The sequence below is a fragment of the Mirounga leonina genome, unplaced genomic scaffold (genome assembly GCF_011800145.1).
Source record: "Mirounga leonina isolate KUSES-001 unplaced genomic scaffold, KU_Mleo_1.0 Mir_170, whole genome shotgun sequence".
NCBI lineage: Eukaryota > Metazoa > Chordata > Mammalia > Carnivora > Phocidae > Mirounga > Mirounga leonina.
The window spans coordinates 8932634-8953005 of NW_023270433.1; the positions used below are offsets into that span (position 1 = coordinate 8932634).

Consider the following 20372-nt stretch of genomic DNA (forward strand, 5'->3'; position numbering starts at 1 on the left):
AACACATCAACAACAATACAATAATAGTGGGGGACTTTAACACCCCCCTCACTGAAATGGACAGATCATCTAAGCAAAAGATCAACAAGGAAATAAAGACTTTAAATGACACACTGGACCAAATGGACTTCACAGACATATTCAGAACATTGCATCCCAAAGCAACAGAATACACATTCTTCTCTAGTGCCCATGGAACATTTTCCAGAATAGATCACATCCTAGGTCATAAATCAGGTCCCAACCGGTACCAAAAGATTGGGATCATTCCCTGCCTATTTTCAGACCACAATGCTTTGAAACTAGAACTCAATCACAAGAGGAAAGTCGGAAAGAACTCAAATACATGGAGGCTAAAGAGCATCCTATTGAAGAATGAATGGGTCAACCAGGAAATTAAAGAAGAATTAAGAAATTCATGGAAACCAATGAAAATGAAAACACAACTGTTCAAAATCTTTGGGATGCAGCAAAGGCAGTCCTAACAGGAAAGTATATAGCAATCCAAGCCTTTCTCAAGAAACAAGAAAGGTCTCAAGTACACAACCTAACCCTACACCTAAAGGAGCTGGAGAAAGAACAGCAAATAAAACCTAAACCCAGAAGGAGAAGAGAAATAATAAAGATCAGAGCAGAAATCAATGAAATAGAAACCAAAAGAACAGTAGAACAGATCAACGAAACAGGCAGCTGGTTCTTTGAAAGAATTAACAAGATTGATAAACCCCTGGCCAGACTTATCAAAAAGAGAAGAGAAATGACCCAAATCAACAAAATCATGAATGAAAGAGGAGAGATCACAACCAACACCAAAGAAATACAAACAATTATAAGAACATATTATGAGCAACTCTATGCCAGCAAATTAGATAACCTGGAAGAGATGGATGCATTCCTAGAGATGTATCAACTACCAAAACTGAACCAGGATGAAATAGAAAACCTGAAGAGACCTATAACCACTAAGGAAATTGAAGCAGTCATCAAAAATCTCCCAAAAAACAAAAGCCCAGGGCCAGATGGCTTCCCAGGGGAATTCTACCAAACATTTCAAGAAGAATTAATACCTATTCTTCTGAAACTGTTCCAAAAAATAGAAATGGAAGGAAAACTTCCAAACTCATTTTATGAGGCCAGCATTACCTTGATCCCAAAACCAAACAAAGACCCCATCAAAAAGGAGAATTACAGACCAATATCCCTGATGAACATGGATGCAAAAATTCTCACCAAAATACTAGCCAATAGGATCCAACAGTACATTAAAAGGATTATTCACCACGACCAAGTGGGATTTATCCCTGGGCTGCAAGGTTGGTTCAACATCCGCAAATCAATCAACGTGATACAATACATTAACAAAAGAAAGAACAAGAATCATATGATCCTCTCAATAGATGCAGAAAAAGCATTTGACAAAGTACAGCATCCTTTCTCGATCAAAACTCTTCAGAGTATAGGCATAGAGGGTACATACCTCAATATCATAAAAGCCATTTTGAAAAACCTACAGCGAGTATCAATCTCAATGGGGAAAAACTGAGAGCTTTCCCCCTAAGGTCAGGAACGTGGCAGGGATGTCCACTATCACCGCTGCTATTCAACGTAGTATTGGAAGTCCTAGCCACAGCAATCAGACAACAAAAAGAAATAAAAGGCATCCAAATCGGCAAAGAAGAAGTCAAACTCTCACTCTTTGCAGATGATATGATACTTTATGTGGAAAACCCCAAAGACTCCACCCCAAAACTGCTAGAACTCATACAGGAATTCAGTAAAGTGGCAGGATATAAAATCAATGCACAGAAGTCAGTGGCATTCCTATACACCAACAACAAGACAGAAGAAAGAGAAATGAAGGAGTCGATCCCATTTACAATTGCATCCAAAACCGTAAGATACCTAGGAATAAATCTAACCAAAGAGGCAAAGGATCTGTACTCAGAAAATTATAAAATACTCATGAAAGAAATGAGGAAGACACAAAGAAATGGAAAAACGTTCCATGCTCATGGATTGGAAGAACAAATATTGTGAAGATGTCAATGCTACCTAGCACAATCTACACATTCAATGCAATCCCCATCAAAATACCATCCACTTTTTTCAAAGAAATGGAACAAATAATCCTAAAATTTGTATGGAACCAGAAAAGACCCCACATAGCCAGAGGAATGTTGGAAAAAGAAAAGCAAAGCTGGCGGCATCACAATTCCGGACTTCCAGCTCTATTACAAAGCTGTCATCATCAAGACAGTATGGTACTGGCACAAAAACAGGCACATAGATCAATGGAACAGAATAGAGAGCCCAGAAATGGACCCTCAACTCTATGGTCAACTCATCTTCGACAAAGCAGGAAAGAATGTCCAGTGGAAAAAAGACAGTCTCTTCAACAAATGGTGTTGGCAAAATTGGATAGCCACATGCAGAAGAATGAAACTGTACCATTTCCTTATACCACACACAAAAATAGACTCCAAATGGTTGAAAGACCTCAATGTGAGACAGGAGTCCATCAAAATCCAAAAGGAGAACACAGGCAGCAACCTCTTCGACCTCAGCCTAAGCAACTTCTTCCTAGAAACATCGCCAAAGGCAAGGGAAGCAAGGGCAAATATGAACTATTGGGACTTCATCAAGATAAAAAGCTTTTGCAAAGCAAAGGAGACAGTCAACAAAACCAAAAGACAACCGACAGAATGGGAGAAGGAGATATTTGCATATGACATATCAGATAAAGGACTGGTATCCAAAATCTATAATCTCATCAAACTCAACACCCAAAGAACAAAGAATCCAATCAAGAAAAGGGCAGAAGACATGAACAGACATTTTCCCAAAGAAGACATCAAAATGGCCAACAGACACATGAAAAAGTGCTCAATATCGCTCAGCATCAGGGAAATCCAAATCAAAACCTCAATGAGATACCACCTCACACCAGTCAGAATGGCTAAAATTAACAAGTCAGGAAACGACAGATGTTGGCGGGGATGCGGAGAAAGGGGAACCCTCCTACACTGTTGGTGGGAATGCAAGCTGGTGCAGCCACTCTGGAACACAGTATGGAGGTTCCTCAAAAAGTTGAAAATAGAGCTACCATATGATCCAGCAACTGCACTACTGGGTATTTACCCCAAAGATACAAAAGTAGGGATCCGAAGGGGTACATGCACCCCGATGTTTATAGCAGCAATGTCCACAATAGCCAAACTGTGGAAAGAGCCAAGATGTCCATCGACAGATGAATGGATAAAGAAGCTGTGGTATATATGTACAATGGAATATTATGCAGCCATCAAAAGGAATGAGATCTTGCCATTTGCAACGATGTGGATGGAACTGGAGGGTATTATGTTGAGCGAAATAAGTCAAACAGAGAAAGACATGTATCATATGACCTTACTGATACGAGGAATTCTTAATCGCAGGAAACAAACTGAGGGTTGCTGGAGTGGGGGGTGGGGTGGGAGGGATGGGGTGACTGGGTGATAGATACTGGGGAGGGTATGTGCTCTGGTAAGCGCTGTGAATTGTGCAAGACTGTTGAATCTCAGATCTGTACCTCTGAAACAAATAATGTAATATATGTTAAGAAAAAAAAAGAAGAAGGTAGCAGGAGGGGAAGAATGAAGGGGGGGAATCGGAGGGGTAGACGAACCATGAGAGATGATGGACTCTGAAAAACAAACTGAGGGCTCTAGAGGGGAGGGGTTGGGAGGATGGGTTAGCCTGGTGATGGGTATTGAGGAGGGCACATTCTGCATGGAGCACTGGGTGTTATACACAAACAATGAATCATGGAACACTACATCTAAAACTAATGATGTAACGTATGGGGATAATATAAGAATAAAAAAATTAAAAAAAAAAGTATATTACCAAAAAGCATATTATCAAAGGAAGCTATTTCCGTTTTGGAGAGTCATCTCATAAATACGGTGTTGGAGGCTTTAGTCTCTGAGTTGTAAGCACTTGTTTAGAAAGGCAAAAGGATATAAAAGTTAGGATGTATATTAGGATGTATTTTGCCAGAAATACATAGAAACAGACCCACACTGGCCGTCAGTTATGGCCAGCCTGATGCCTTCAGATGTTGCTATATCCCAGAGTGACTCGGGAATCAAAGATTAATTCTGCACAGAAGAGTTTTAGCATGAAGTGCTTCTAGGCATTACAGTTCGCTGAAAACTGACCATCTACATATGATAAAAACAGCATGTAATACCCTCAGCAAATGCCACAGAGTCGGCTTACAGCTGCAATGATGTCACAAGGACACAGGCAACCCACCCGCCCTCTGACGACAGGAAGGATCACCACCAGTCACTCTAAGATCTGAGAGTGTGGCAGTGGAACAGAAAGGACAGGCTATTTCAGAGAGGACTGCAGAAATAGGGACAATAAATTAAGAAGTTTAGCAAATAATCCCACCCCTTAGCCTAAGAAGTTTCCCCTGACCTGGAGAGAAGAGAAGTTATAAACTTAAATTTTTATAAACACACATGTGGCATCTTTGGCTTCAAACAAGCAGCAAGGCGTGTGGCCGTGCTGCCCAGGGTCAGCGGTCCATCCCTGCCAAACTCTCGGGGCTGCGTGGTCACAGTACTGACCATACTCTGTGCACAGGAGGGATTAATCCTGCCACAGATGTGACAGGCAGAGAGGGGTCTTGCCATAATCCACAGCAGGCTCCCTCAGCCACTGCAGTTCTGTCTAAGCATCTCGGAAGCCCGCCACCATAAAATGCCTTACAGTTCAGTTTGGAGGTTGACGTTCTATGAAACTCCGGATAAAAGGAATGGGAAATGCCTCTCTTCCCCCTGGCCTCCCCGCCCCCCCGCCCCATTCCCCTTGAACTCAGGGTCAGACTTCTAGGGAACCAGATCCTATCTGGGAACAACCCAGCGGTCAGTACAAAGAGACATTTCCCACCCGTCTCCCCGAAAGGGCTTTCAGAGGGATTTCGGACACTCTCCATCTCCGCGTGCGGAGGCTGGGTAATTGCCGGGCTGACCCTCGGGAGCCTCTTGCCCTGCTCACCTTTCACTATAATGCGTGGTACAGCATAATCATGAAATGTGCTTATTAATTTTACTCATTTGACACTGCGCTCTTCTGCCCTGAGCTAGATGTTAGGAGAAAATGATAGGGATAGATTCTGCTCCTGTCAGACCTACCAAGACTTTCAGAAAACCAGACTATCAAAGGCCATCTGCCACCCACTAGCCAAGCTTTCAAGATGACCCCAAAGGTACAAACAGGATGTTAAAGACACCAAATCAACAAAGGAGAACAGCAAGAAGACGTGGAGACCCATGCCCTGGGTGTGAGCCCCCCCGCATGAGCCCTCTCAGGAGAGCAACCCCTGAGCCAGTCCTCCCAGAGATCGCAAGCACTGAGCCCCTGCCCTGATTCATGACTTGCTGCTTCATATCTAATTCATCAAAAGACACGTTGGCTTCTCAAATCGGGAACATTTTTATTAGCTTCCCCAAGAGTTTTATGGCACAAAGCCATATCTAATGATTCTATTTTATGGCAAGTTATACATTCAAACAGTGCTTTGAAGTCAGACAGCAGGTAAGACTCAAATCTTTGTCAAAAAAGATTCCCTGTCCTTTCACTTTTAAAATGTTTGTAAGCTTTCAAACAGTTGGGGAAGTGAGGTGGAGCATTTTAACGGGCTTCTCCTCCCCTGGACGGGACCCAGTGTTGGCTGAGCCAATGTATACTACAGCCTTCTCAACGGGGGCTGTTTTTGCCCCTCCGTCCCCTCCACCTAGGGACATCTGGCAATGTCTGCACGCATTTTTGGTTGTCACAACTGGGGGGGAGGGAGGTTAATGCTACTGGTATCTAATAGGTAGAGGCCGGGGATGCTAAGCATCCTATGTATGCAGCGCAGGACAGCCCCCCAACACAGAATTATCTGATTATCTGGTCCAAAATGTCACTAGTGTCAAGGTTGAGAAACCACGCCTTAGGGCTTCTTCGGGACCAGGCCCTGTATCCCTCCCACCCCTGGGACATCAGATGCTAATCTAATCATGGTGGCAGGTTTTCAGTGCTGGCTAATGAGCCTCTCATTCTTTTTATTCTTACACATTCTTGGCGCACATTTTCAATAAACAAGAACAATATGCTGTCTTAAACAAAATGAGGAAAGTGAAACTAAGACCACCTTAGAATCTCAGGACACATGGCCACAGTCACTGGTAACTAAACCCTCCTAATGTTACTCTGCACCTTTTAAGCAATTTATCTAATTGAAACAACAAAATAACCAATTCCAGCCATCAGTATTACTGAACACCACCACAGACGCCAGCTGAAAAGCAAAGCAAGTTCTTTGCTAAATTGTAGTGATGTGATCAGTCAGAGCAGTGGACTTGGAAGGGGGTCGGTCTGGTCCTGATTCACCACTCCCAAGGACTGGGCCTCGGCCCTCTGTCACTTCACTTGTCGGAGCTTGGGTTCTCTTAATCAGCAAAGTGGTGAAAAAGCTACTTTGCCCTCCTAGCCTTCCAGGGAACTGTGAGAGTCAAATGACTTCACTTGGAAAGGTTGGAAACTGCTCTGCAAACTGTAAAGAGCTATGAGAATGTATGGCAATACACTGATGACACTTATGCATGCATGACAACCCATGACAAAGATCTTTCAGACTCTTGGATCCTGTTCCTGAAATTTCACAACTGGAAGTGAGTTTAGAAATCAACAGAGCCAACCCTTTAGTTTTACAGAAGATGAAAATGACCATCACAGAGGTCAAGTGACTCGGCCAAGGCCAGGAAACAGCCCAGGTGGACTCAGGTCCTCTGACTCCCAAACCAGGACACTCCCACACCTTCCCACTGGTGAGGCTTTCCCTCCCTGTTTAAGTTCCCAGAGGCAAGGAGCACATTTACACACAAGGTTCGGGGGGTCTTGAACACAGGAGATAAATATTGGTTGAATTAGTGGATCTTGACTTACTACATCGTAGCCTGTTGGGGCTCGGTTCCGAGAAGCCACCACCCCCACTCCCGTGATGGGATCCATCGACGTCTCTGGCAAAGCTTCTGAAAGGTCTTTGACTTCAGGCATGGTGGATTGGTCCTGGTTCCGAAAAGGAAAAAGAAAGCACAAAATTCAAACTGACCATTTAAAGTGAACGATACAAAGTCTCAAACAGAACCGGAATCCTGGCGCAAATATCCTGAGCTAAGCTCCATATACCTGAACTGGCTAAAGGAGCCCCGGCCTTACTTGACCCTTTCCTCAGATCAAGAACTCAAGTCATCTCTAACCCCTGCTCTTCTCATGTTGGCTCTGAACACTGAGCGAACATAGTTAATGAGGGCCCGTCCCTGCTCGGAGAGGTAACTTTGACCCAAACCCAGAAGCAAATCATTCTTCCCACTCTCAACAAGCTGCCTGACTTCTGAACAGATACCAATAGCTTCTCTGAGGAGAAAGCAGACACAGCTGAATCTAACGTCACTGTTCACTTCTCTCCCTTACAGTATCTCCTTGTGGAGGTGCAGACTTCCAAATCCACAGCCTCTCGCACAACCAAGCGTGGACTGTTCAGTAGGCAGAGCTTTGCAAACACATGGAAGAAAGTGTTCTGGGAATGCAGGCAAAGGAACGGCGTTCAAGTCCAGGCTCCATGGTTTACCGGCTGGTGACTTTGAGCGAGCAAGAGGTCACGATATGGACAGTCACAGAGCTGCTGTGAGATCTAAGGGAGTCACCTAAACGAAGGGCCTGGAGGAGTCCCTGGCACACAGTGGGCACTCAACAAAAAGCAGATGAGACTGGCAGGTTTGGGGCCCACAGGTCCATCGTAAGTGGCCATAAATATGGTAGGCGCCATTCCTGGGAGGACTGGCAGGTGCCTTTGTTGTGTTTAATCCCGCAGGTCATGTGGGCACTTACTCAAAGCTAAATACTAACAATGACCATAATTCTTGCTGGGCACTTCGGGAGAAAGGGAGGGGAACTGGAATTATTATTCTGCTGCTGACTGCCTCTTGATGTGACCAGAGGAGACAAGGAGAATATAGAGAGCACTGGGTCTGGGCAGCTGGAGTGGCAGGGCACCAGAAAGCAAATAAAAGAGGTAACACCCTATGTAAATGACTTCTAGTACTTTTAAAAGGACAAGCAGTGAAAAAGAGCAAGTTAAATTCCACCTCCTTCTGCAGCAATTAAATTCCACTGACTGTAGGTCTACTAGATCTCTCAAAGCTGGTTACTGCTTCTAAAGCAAACCAAACACCCTGCCTAACTAGGCAGGGAGAAGAAATATTCTTAGTTCTCAGCCTAGAATCAGAAAAGGCAGAGGCTATTAAAAATGACTGCAGCCTTCTAAATGGGAACAATCAGAATGCTATATGCAAGTCACCCATGTAATCAGTGTCCCCTGAAGCCCACAAAAGGCTCCGGAAACTGACTTGTCAATGAAATTGAGCCAAGTCTCCAATCAAGGCTAGGAAGCGCCTGGCAGAAGCCACACTCTCAACTTCGGTTCATGACAAAAGCCAAACTAAGTTATGCTTTACTTAATTCTACTGAAAATGAGCTTCTAGAAGCCCAGGGCAGGGGGTAGGATACCATGCCACACCACTGCATCATTTTCTATTTTCAAATTTCATTTACCAGGCAGGTTTATATAAAGCACCGGGCTTGGTGCTTCCTGCACAAAGTAGGCAGGAAGTATTTATTGAATGAATAGGCATGCGTGCCCCCCAATAAAGAAGGTTTAGCGTTAAATAGCTGCATCAGCCCAGTCCAAAGCAAACACTAATCAAAAAGTATCATCACTTGGAAAATCCCATAGTATTGGTAGCATGAAAATAACACTGCTGCAGTTTGAAAAATATGGGTACCTGCTGTTGGTTACCAAAACGCTTTGCAATTAACAACTCATTAACGGAATGCACAAATTCTGCCAGTGCTAAAATATCATGCTGTGAATTTAATAAAACATCCGAGGTAAGTTTTTTTTTTTATTATTATTATTAAGATAGTACTGCCTCTACTTTGTGAGCGAGAGAGGAGGCAGCATGGGACTAAATAAATATTTTATTTGCTGATGGGGTCCCGTCCCCGGGTCGCGACGTCCTCGCGAGGCGCGGGTGACAACGGCTCTCCCCGCCCGAAGCCGGCGGTCAAGGGCAGTGGGGGAACTCGCCCCCGGGAGCCCGGCCGCTCCCACAATGCACCGGGGCGGCAGCCGGGCCGCAGGTTCCAAGATGGCTGCGGGCTGCCTCCGGCTGAGGCAGACAAAGGAGCCGGCGGCCTGTGCCCATGCGTGCACGGCCGCAGCCCAGCCTGCAGACGGGAGGATGCGACAGCAGAGCATGAGCGCAGAGCATCTCGGATGCACGCCTCCTTCTTCCCTTTCCCCCCAGTTGCTGTACCCTGGGGATCAAGGCAGCCTTTGTGAAATACAGACAAATGACTCCTCGCGGCGCGGGGCCGCGGCCGGCTCGGCGGTGGAGGAAGCCCCACCACCAGCAAAGGAAGCTTTTAATGAGAAACGCCCAAGATATCCATGGCAGAGGCAATCACTCAAAGCAGCTTGCCCTGAATTACATATTTTCTGACTGCAAATTACTTTTAACAGCGTCTCTACCGTCACTTCAATTGACCTTCCTAACAAAAGGCCATTTATTAACTAGCACTCCACGTTTCCCGGGCTGTGTGGAGCCTCGAGCCAGAAGGGATGGCACCGCCGAGTACTCAGCCGCCCAGGGTCACAGGCCAGGCCTCTGAGAGGGGAGAAGAGGCCATTAATGCAAGCCTGCAGAGCAGATTCTGCCGGGGAGGGGAGGGTGGGGAGCGGGCTGTTTAAGACCAACGTTAACCTGTGTGGCAAGAGGCAATGCTGGTCTAAAACATAAAATACCAAGGCCTACTTGCAGCAACCCCTGATTTCATCCTCAGCAGCTCCGCAGCAGATAGAGACCCACCTCTATCTCAAAATCCTAATTGCACACAAAACACACTAACACACCCAGCTGCATTTGTACAGCGCTTTGCAATTCTCAGAAAGCTTTCTTAGGCTCCTTCTTGACTGATGATCATACCAAACCTGGAAGGTGGCTGGGTCTAATTACCTCTATCTTAGAGAAGACAAAGAATTTAGAGAAGAAGGCCCAGAGTTGTCAGCTGCCATGCAACCGGCAGCCGGCCCACCTGAACAGGACCTCTAGTCCTCCTTCCCAGATCTGATCTGCTTTGCATGACACTGTGCAGAGAGACCAACATCCCATCTGATACCCAACTGAGAAAGCAGTTTCAACACTAATTATATTTAAAAATGCCAAAGCTCTTCTTTCTCCAGCTATAGCCCAATAAGTGAAGCAAGGGGGAGAAAAGTACAGAAAGATAAAAGTAACATGGGATTAATTTTCCTCACACCTCAGTTTCAAGATTCAACATTTCCCTCATAAATAATTTACAACAATAAAAATGAGCTAAGGCCATGTTTGTGTAGGACGGAGGTAAATTTAGGCCTAATGAGGGAGATCCGAGCACTGCACAGGAGGGAATAGGTTGATGTATAGCACCGTGCGCGTGCAATCGACAGCACACAGGGGCTCCATTACCAACGGGAAGTCTCGAGGCCCACCAGGAGGAGGGGGGAGCAATTGAGGGAAACTTCCACCATCCAAGCTTGGCTGCAAGGGGAGTCTCTGCAGGGAGAGCCAAAAGTTGACCAGTCTTTTAGATGACAAGACGACGGAGGCTGAGATTTCTCAGGACTAAAGATTGAACCAACCTGAAATTAAGTCAGTTGTCAGTAAATGCCAGGTGAGGAATCAAGCTGGTGATGGTACCTAGGAGTCACGTCTGCTGGTGGACACAGGGAGAGTGCAGTGGCAACACTGACCTTGAGCTGGTTCTCCTCACTTAACCTCGTGGGTCATCTGGCCCCAATTCCCAACCCAATCTCTACCCCGGGTGCATGGCCAGCCTCCACTATATCATTTCCAAGGCTAGTGGCTGCTATTCCTATGTCTGCCCCAAGAGGATTTATCCGCCAGGCAGAAGAGTATGTATGAATGTGTTGTGGGGTGTGTGTATGTGTGTGTGTGTGTGTGTTGCATGTACATACTGGGGCTACAAACGATCAGTTAGGGTGAGGTGTGTTTTCCAGGCCACGAGGATTTTTTCCATGTCATACCTGATGAATACTATGCAACAAGGCTGGGTAGGAGAAAACCCGCCTCCCACTCTGCCTGCAGTGTTGCAAACAGTACCTGGGGAAGGCCCCGGCGCCCAGCCCTGCAGCACCTTGGCAATGCTGTCATCCCAGGTTCAAAGAGAAATGAACTTTTAACTATAAAGCCTCTCATACAGACAGCACACTGCTCCCTTGTAACTGATCAAAGAATTACTACAACAGTGTGCTTATAATCCCTAAAAGTCAGCAGTGCTGGGCTTAACTGATGCTGAATATTGTTTCAGAATCAAAGGCGTGCCTCCCCGGCCCCAGTCTGGGAGAAAACTAAGCTACTGTATCACAGTTGAAAACTCAGGGGAACTTTGATATCATCTCTGTTTAATTTCCCCGGCCCTGTGAGCCTGGGGTTTATCTCGTTTTATCAACTCCTGTACTGAAATCAAAACCCAACTAACAGAGCTCAGACCTCTCTCCACCGAGGCCCTTCCAGCAGAGGGGTGGGGTGGGGGGCAACAACTGCAGGGGGGAAGGGGGCGCTCCATCAAAGGAGGTGCAGCAGGAACCCAGACTCGGCCTCCCCACCAGCTCAGAAGCAGCGCCAGCACTGCCCACCCAGGGCTGAAGGCATGACTCGCACACAACTTTGGAGGAGAGTAATTTCAAAGTATTGGGGGGGGGGGGGCAGGTTAAATTGGGCTACTGTAATTGAAATGACAAAACCAGTGGATTAATTAAGTCCCTACAGAAAGATGAACTTGCAATCAGCTTGTCTGAAATCCAAAGTCAAGGGCACAAAAGACATAAACTGTCTGCCCGCGTCCACCAGCTTGCGGGGCTGGGGAAGAGCAGTGGATAAGAGCAGTGGAACCTGGGGGCGCCTGGTGGCTCAGTCGGTTAAACGGCTGCCTTCGGCTCGGGTCATGGTCCCAGGGTCCTGGGATCGAGCCCCGCATCAGGCTCCTTGCTCAGCGGAGAGCCTGCTTCTCCCTCTCCCTCTGCCTGCCTCTCTGCCTACTTGTGCTCTCTATCAAATAAATAAATAAAATCTTAAAAAAAAAAAAAAAAAAAAGAGCAGTGGAACCTGACCAACAGCGGGGTGGAGACTGAGAACCGGCTGCCCCCCAGTGAAGGCTGCCACTGTGCCCATGGTGGGGCAGCTACTTTGCCTGTTTCCCATGGCAGCGGCGGTCTGCAAGAACCCAGGCCCCCTTCTGCCCCATGATTACTGGTACCTTTTTGCCCACAAATCTTTAGCAGGTACGGATGGACACGGCCTCATTCCCACTGGAGGGAGCCCACGGCCAGGCTTCACCAACGCACACCACCACACACACAAACACACAAACTGGGCTGCCTGCATGCAGCGAAGGTGCAGAGACCTACCTCCTCGGGAGATGGCAGGCTGTGGCCTGAGTCCATGCAGCACCCAAGCAAGTGGCCAGCCGGCTCTTGGAGCTACTCATGGAGGACAGTGCACTGGCTGAGAGGCGTCCACTGTGGAACCTCAGAACGCCATCCTGGTGCCTCCTGCACTTGGTCTGGACCACTTTCCCCGTCAGAAGCCAAATCACCCTGACAAACACTGTTGAGTATGGTCAGGTGGCAACAGACCACAGGCTGCTGGGAAGGCTGCTAAGATATTAGAAAACTAAAGCAAATATTTTTCTAAGCTCTCCTAGATCGCAAAGAATTTTCCAGCTAGGGAACTAACAATGGTGAGCACTTCCTTTTCCCCAGTAAAGGCCTGTTAACTTCTAATAAAAGAAACTGGTGTATACATGCAATTATTCTACCTGACCAATGCTTAGATTTCTATTAACCATTTGTATACCAAACGGATTTTCCACAAATCATGTGATACAGGCCTAGGGTTCACGTTGCTGCAGCTCATACAGTACAAGGCTAGATCCCAGAATTTGCTCTCCAAAAATAAATCCGGGATCAAGTTCTACAGCCCTGCAGTAGCCAAAGCCCTGCCTCTTACAGGCCCGACTCTGCACAGCCAGGGAACCTAGTGCTGGGGGTACGGGGGCAATCCCCAGTACACTGTGTGCCCCACCCCCACCTGCCCACAAACACTGCAAACGAGGGTCAGCCCTGCCCCCTCCCATCAAGTCTTGGTGCCATATTGTCCCGTGGAGAGAAGGAAGAAGGAGAACCCCAACAGAAGGCAGGTGCTCTACAAATGGACACCATCCCAGGAGGAGCCAAGAGACACGCTCTCTTGATGTGCAGGGACATAAGGGAAGTCACACCCTTACCCTGGTTTACAGAGTGAAAATGCCAATAGTACCTCAACACCAAGCAAATGGGCTGCCGGGTGGGAATTCATCAGAACACCTGGCTTCAGGTCAGCCAGGCACGTCCCATCACCACCACCCTCCTCTCTGACTTTCACAGGGGTCTTGAGAGTTTCTTCTCATATGTTTTGTCATCTAATCTTTCTACCTGTATGCTGAGGGCTTCCAAAATAACCTCCACCGCCCCGACTTTTCTCCTGAGACTCAGAGGTATGCATCTAGTGCCCTGCTGGCTGTTGCCGCCCGCATGTCCTGGCTGAACGTGTCATCCTCCCCCTGAAGCATCTCCCATATTCCCAGTACCTGGCAGAACCTGGCACACAGCAGTAAGTCCACAAACATTTACGGAGAGCCTTTGTGTAAGCAGTGAGGGAGAGTTCGCAATGACGATGATGGACCATCCAACATTCTGGAGCAGGGATTCAAACACTAGCAAGGGTGAGTCACCTGGAGAGTCTGTTAAAAGACACTCTTGAACCCAGTCCCAGTGACAACAACAACAAAGTGTAGGATGAGGCCTAAGAAGCTGCATTTCTAACAAGTTCCAGGTGACGGCCAAATAGCAGGTCCACAGTCTGAACTCTGAGTACTAGACAGCAGGTACTCACTCATTAGATGTTTGATGAATGAATGAACAGAAACAAAAACGTGAATGTGATTATCCATGGGGAATAGCCTCAGGAAGAATCCTTCAGTCTCTCCCTCCCCAAACAGGTCAGCCAAGAGCACTTAGTTCCTCCCATAGGATACCTGCCCCACCATTCAAAATCCAGGTCACATTCGGAGAACCCTGCTGTTCACCAAGGACATGGTCTTAGCACACACACGTGCACACACGCATGTATACACACATAGAAACACACAGCCTCGCCTCTCAGAAGGTTGTAGCACACCTTCCCCAGTAGTACAGTAGCTGTTCAAAGGTGTTATGTCCACCCAGTGCCTAGCTCACAGTAGGTGCTCAATAAATGGATATGGGGCGGGTGGGTGGGTGGATGGAAGGAAGGAAGGAAGGGAGGGAGGGAGGAAGGAAGGATGTATCAGGTTCCCATCATCCTTTCAAAACTGCCCCTCTTTCACTGAATTAAGAAGGGTACACAAAGCATCAAGGGCAATGGCAAGAACAGCCCCGCAGGCCCCTTCCGATGGCAGCGCCAGGCTGGGCATCCGTGAGCCCAGGACAAACACCACAATTCTAGGGACAGGCAGGCTGCAGAGGCGGGGAGGCGGGACTGCGGCACTCCCAGCACTCCCAGCAGCTCCAGAAGTGATTGTGACTTAGTCCAAGCAGGCTGGATGAGGGCCTGGCAGGGGCCAGGGGGTCTCCAGGCTGGTTGCACAGAAGACTCCCCTAAGGAGTTAGTAAAAGCCACAGCTGCCCATTCCAACCCCCAGGTTGTGATTTAACTGGTCTGGGCTTGGGCCGAGACTGGATAATGCATGGCCCAGGTGAAGTGCTACTATATCGGCTGATACGGCGACGAAAAAGACGCGGCCGCCACCCGCGGAACTGCTAGGCTGGGGGAAACATCCCAAAGAAAGGGACTGCCCATGAGGGGACACTGCGTTCTGCCTGGGTGAGCTGGGGAGATGAGAGGGAAGAGCGGGAGCTCAAGCTAGCCTCCTGGAAAGACAGAGGGTACAGAGTAGTGAAGGTACAGTAGGCACAAGATGCCGGATCAGCAGCAGCGTGAACGAACGCAGACCACTGGGGGAACGGCGGGTAGCAGATGGGCTCTGAAACAAGCTTACGAAATGCTTAAACAAACAAACAGATAAACAAAAGAGTTAAAAACCTGTCTGCACTTCTCTGCTATTTCTAAGGTCTAAGCAAAGGGGAAGGAAGGAAGAGATTCGCAAGTCTTTCATTTGTATTTCCTCTCCTGTAACTGTAGGCTTCTCGAACCCATGCCACTGCCTGCAGACTTCCATGGGCCTTGTCATTAGCTCAGTGGGGAAATGGGAACGGACAGGGCGCTAGCTCCGGAGTCAGAGGGCCCTGAGCTTGAATCCCGGCTCTCGTACTGCGTACAGCTGTGTGACCACAGGCACAACAGCTCTACCTGCCCCAAGTGTCCACCCCCCTACAACGGGAATAATAGATAATAATATTTCCTCTACAGGGTTATATGGTATACAGAACTTATAGAACTTGCATCAAAAGAAACAACTGACAGAGGGAAATGGACCACCTATGGAATGGGAGAAATTATATCCAAACCACATGTCCGCTAAGGGGTTAAAATCCAAATCTATAAAGAACTCCTACAACTAAGCAACAACAACAACAAAAGACAAATACTTGGTTAAAAAAAAAAATGGACAAAGGACTTGAGTAGACATTTCTCCAAAGATGATATACAGATGGCCAACAAGCATATGAAAAGATGCTCAACATCACTGATCACTAGGGAAATGCAAACCAAAATCACAATGAGCTGTCACTTCATACCCACTGGGATGGCCCCTATCAAAAGCCAAAAAACTAGTGTTGGCGAGGTTTGGAAAATTGGAACCCTGCTGCACTGTTGGTGGAAATGGAAATGCAGCCACTGTGGAAAACAGTATGGGGATTCCTCAAAAAATTAAAAATAGAATTACTACTCTAGGGTCTGGCAATTCCACTTCTGAGTACGTACCCAAAGGAATTGAAAACAGGGTCTCGAAAAGATATTTGTACATCTGTGTTCACAATGGCATTATTCCTAAGAGCCAAAGGGTAGAAGCAACCCAAGTGTCCACAGACAGATATGGATAAGCAAAATGGGTACATACGTGCAGTAGAATATTATTCAGCTTAAAAAGGAAATTCTGGCACAAACTACAACATGAATGAACCCTGAAGACATCATGTGGAGTGAAATAAGCCAGTCATAGAAAGACAGATACTATATAATTCCACATATATGAGGGCCCTAGATAAGTCAAATTCATAGAAACAGAAAGTAGGATGGTGGCTGCCAGAGCCTGGGGGGAGGGGAAATGGAAACTGTTTAATGAGTATAGAGTTTTGCAAGATGTAAAAGCTCCAGAGATTAACTGCATGACAATGTGAATATCCTTAATGCCACCGGTTTGTACACTTGAACATGATTAGGATGGTACATTTTATGTTCTGTGTGTTTTACAATTTAAAAAAGGCATCTATAAGTGTGGTTTTCGAGTTTCAGTAAGCAGAAGTACAACCCAAGGTTCTTACTAAACACAGAGATTCTGGGGTCCCCTTCCCCTAGATATTCTGATTGAAGGTCTGGGTGTGAGGCCCTGTAATCTGCATTTTCATAAACATCTGAGGGCTATTTAGCACACTAAGAATTCACTTATTCTGCTCTGGTTCTAAAGGGTCAAGGAATATTCTTTTGAATATTTTGCTTTGCTGATCAGTATCTGTTTAAAACATACACACACACAATGCCGTGTGTGTGTGTGTGTGTGTGTGTGTGTATCTAGAAAGATCTCATGTTGATTCTAGCCACAGCCCAACAAGATGGTCCTCCGGTCCTCAGGGAAGGAGGAGCTACAAAGCTTGGGTCTGTGGCCCCCCGACTCCAGGCCCATGGGCCTCTTACATTTCAGCCTGCACAAGCTCATCTCACCAGAAGTGTGTCAGGTAAACCAAACACGTGCCCACAGGCTGTCCCCAACAAGGGAGGTAATGTCAGGTACAGCCTGTGGGGGCTCGGCCTCCCTCACGGCGGAGAGGAGGAGAGCGAACACAGGCAACCCCACTGCCAACGTGCACAGGACGCAGGGAAACCACAACTCTCAAGGGCAGCCGCAAGCAGGAGGCCAAGGAGAGCCAGTGGGGCCCGGGAAACACTGGCCGGGGAGGGCCTCCGAGAGAGCAAGAACAGCCTGAGAGAGGCAGCTCATTCAAGGACTCCAGGCCTCCCCTCCCACAACCCAACCAGCAAAGGAGACTGCTCATTCAACCGCAACCAACTAAATACAGTGTCCTCGGCCCACCACATCAGCCATGTAGTCATTTGTTATCTTCATCATCATAATAGCACCTTTGACATTTCCCATGCTTGGCTCCAACTCCATCATTACTTTCCAGTGTGGCAAAGGATGTCGCTCTTTGAACAGGAAGCATGGAGCACTTCCAACCTGCTGAGGCAGAGGGGCCCACGACTTTTGGATTCGGACTCCCCCAGAAGCAGATCTGCCATGAAACTAATAGCAATGAACCTTCGGCCACCCCCACCCCTTTCCTGGGAGGACCCAGCAATGTGTTCACATGGTCGGGTGGTTTGGTAAAATGTACAAAGGCAAGATATTCTTGTTTTCTTTTTCTTATAACCCCTCCCCACTCCAAACTGTCTAACCCAGAAAACCAGGGTCTGCCTCTGGCTTCCACCTAAATTTGGTGAGGACTCCCCCACACCCTCTGCAGTGCCACATGCATTCACATACATCAACTCATTCAGCCTTATGGGGTAGGTTATATTCTTATGCCACTTTTACACAGAAGGAAATCGGGATTCAGAAAGGTTCTGTGAGGGGCAGCTGGCTGGCTCAGATGGTTAAGCATCTGCCTTCGGCTTGGGTCATGATCTCTAGGTCCTCGGATCAAGCCCCATGTCCGGCTCCCAGCTCAGTGGGGAGTCTGCTTCTCTCTCTCCCTCTGCCTCTCCCCTTGTGTTCTTTCTCTCTCAAATGAATAAATAAAATATTTGAAAGAAAGAAAGAGAAAAGAAAGAAAAGAAAGAAAGAAAAAAGAAAGGAAGGAAGGAAGGAAGGCAAAGGCAAAGAAAGAAAGAAAGGAAGGAAAGAAGGAAAGAAGGAAAGAAGGAAAGAAAGAAAGAAAGAAAGAAAGAAAGAAAGAAAGAAAGAAAAGAAAGGAAGGAAGGAAGAAAGAAAGAAAGGCTCCGTGAGGTTCCATGACCTGCCTAGGGTCACTCAGATTGCAGGAAATAGACTAAGATTCAAATCCAAACCCCCAAATCCAAGCCCTGTGTTCTTACTCTTTCATCCCCTCCTAGTTGTCCTAAGGAGAGCTAAATAATAACCACAAACAAAAGGACACTGTAAAGAAAAAGTAAAAATGAAGCTACTCTTCTGATTAATAAGTTAACAAACACTTAATGATAATCACTAACTTTTACTGACCACTTGCCCAGTGGCAGACACAGAGCTAAATGCTTCTCTTGCAATAGTTTATTCACGGCTCACCATAATCCTATGAGATAGATGTTAGCCTCACTCTACAGATGAGGAAACTGAGGCTCAGAAAAGTTCATTAATTTATGCAAGAACACACAGTAAGTAGGAAAGCCAAGGATTCAGCTGAGGTCTAACTCTAAAGTCCTTGCATTTAACCATGGGTGCACTGCTGCAGCTGGATGTGGGGAAAGCCCGTCAGTGGGATGGAGGCAGGCAGGGAAATGCCTTCAGGATAAATCAGGAGTGTGGCCTAAGAGCTAGGAGGAAGGAAGGAAAAATGTTGATCAGAAAAGATGATTCTGGGCTCAAATGAACCAATCAACTGGTTCACATGGGCCTTGATGCCCAGATCCCAGCAGAGGTCCCATCTCTCAGAGGCTCCATTTAAATATTCTCTGCATGGCCCAATATCTCAAACAATTCCAGTGAACAAGAAAGGTGTCCCCTATGTCCTGTAACTAACCTTCTGAGTACCCTGAGCTTTTTGGTTTGTCTGGGCAGAGCTTATCCCCTAACTTTTCTAAGGCTTCTCTGGTGCAGCTGATAAGACTTTTTTCCACCCCGTGTGAAAATGAGATGAGATCCAGCCAGCTGTCGAGAAATGTACGATGAGATTATACCGAGAAGGAACCAACAGAGACAAAGGCCCCTAAAGAGTCGCTGGCCTGCTGTGGCTTTTGTGGCAGAAATCTGAGTGGGCGCTGGCTCTTGAGTGGGGGTGGGGAGCAGAGAAGTGGCAACAACCATTTGCCTTTTGCCTTCTTGGGGCCTTCCTCTCTGTTCCTTGCTGAAGAGGCTGAGAGGCAGGGGACAGAAGAGTCACATCTTCAGTAGTGAAAAAGGCTGATACTTTAGGAAGAATTGTCTGTTGGTAACAAAGAGGACAAAGATGCTCATGGGTCTGCCTTCTTCACCTGGGCCTGTCGCTAGGGATCTGATGTCCCCTGGTGCTCAGCCATAGCTCTTGTACCAGCCCCTGCCCCGGAGCCTCACTCAGGCCGCAGTCTTAATGGGGTGCTCATCAACACACCCACCACGCTTCCAGGATGGGTACTCTGGGTCTTGGGTGCCCAGGCCGGGCACCTCACCTTTAGACAGGTGCCCTGACATTTGGGTGTCCTCTCTGCTGTGTCCAGGTCACAGAGAAGGCCGCACCCCAGATGATGCTCAAGGCTCAGGTGCAAGCTGGTCTGCACCCACGTGACCACACAGAGCTGAACCCCAGGCTGGGCCAGTGAAACGACTGTCCCCAGTCTGTGCAGGTGGCCGCAGAGGCCTGGGCACAGGTGGGCCGCCTCACCACCTACCCGGGCGGGGGGCGGCTCTCGGGGACCCTCACCTGGCCGGCCCGGGGGGCGGGGGGTGCTGCTGGCAATCGGATCCCTGATTTCCCTCCCGCCTGCCCGCCGCAAGGCCAAGCCGGTGTTCGAGCAGTCTCGGCGCGCGCGGACTCGGGGCAGAGGCCGCCGGGCCTGTCCCCGCGGTGGGCCGGGCACCGAGCCCGCAGGCCTCGGCGCGGCCCGGCTCCGCCCGCCCGCCCGCCCGCCCGCCGGGGCAGTAGGGCCGGCTCAACCGAGCCTCCGCGGCGCCCGCCCGCCCGGCCTCACTTAACTGTTACCCGCTGGGGCGGCGGCGGCTGCGGCGGCGGCGGGTCCCGGCTCCGTCTCACGCAGAAGCAGCTTCTCATCGCCCGGGCGGCGCGGGAGGGGCCGGGCCCGGGGCCC

General features: G+C 47.9%; 1 protein-coding gene across 12 annotated transcripts in view; it reads right to left on the minus strand.

Moving 5' to 3' along the window:
* Nucleotides 1-20372, minus strand: part of MVB12B (multivesicular body subunit 12B) — a 269437-nt gene that overhangs the window by 172736 nt on the left and 76329 nt on the right. For 7 of the 12 annotated variants that reach the window (XM_035015792.1, XM_035015791.1, XM_035015794.1 and 4 more), the window contains exons 1-2: nucleotides 20261-20366; nucleotides 6982-7104 (exon numbers count right to left, since the gene is read on the minus strand). In XM_035015792.1, coding sequence (XP_034871683.1) covers nucleotides 6982-7104; nucleotides 20261-20335 — 198 coding nt within the window. In that variant the 5' untranslated portion in view covers nucleotides 20336-20366. Of the gene's footprint in view, nucleotides 1-6981; nucleotides 7105-12565; nucleotides 15797-20260; nucleotides 20367-20372 lie in introns of those variants that run through there. The other 5 variants (XM_035015798.1, XM_035015796.1, XM_035015797.1 and 2 more) reach the window with 3 other exon arrangements.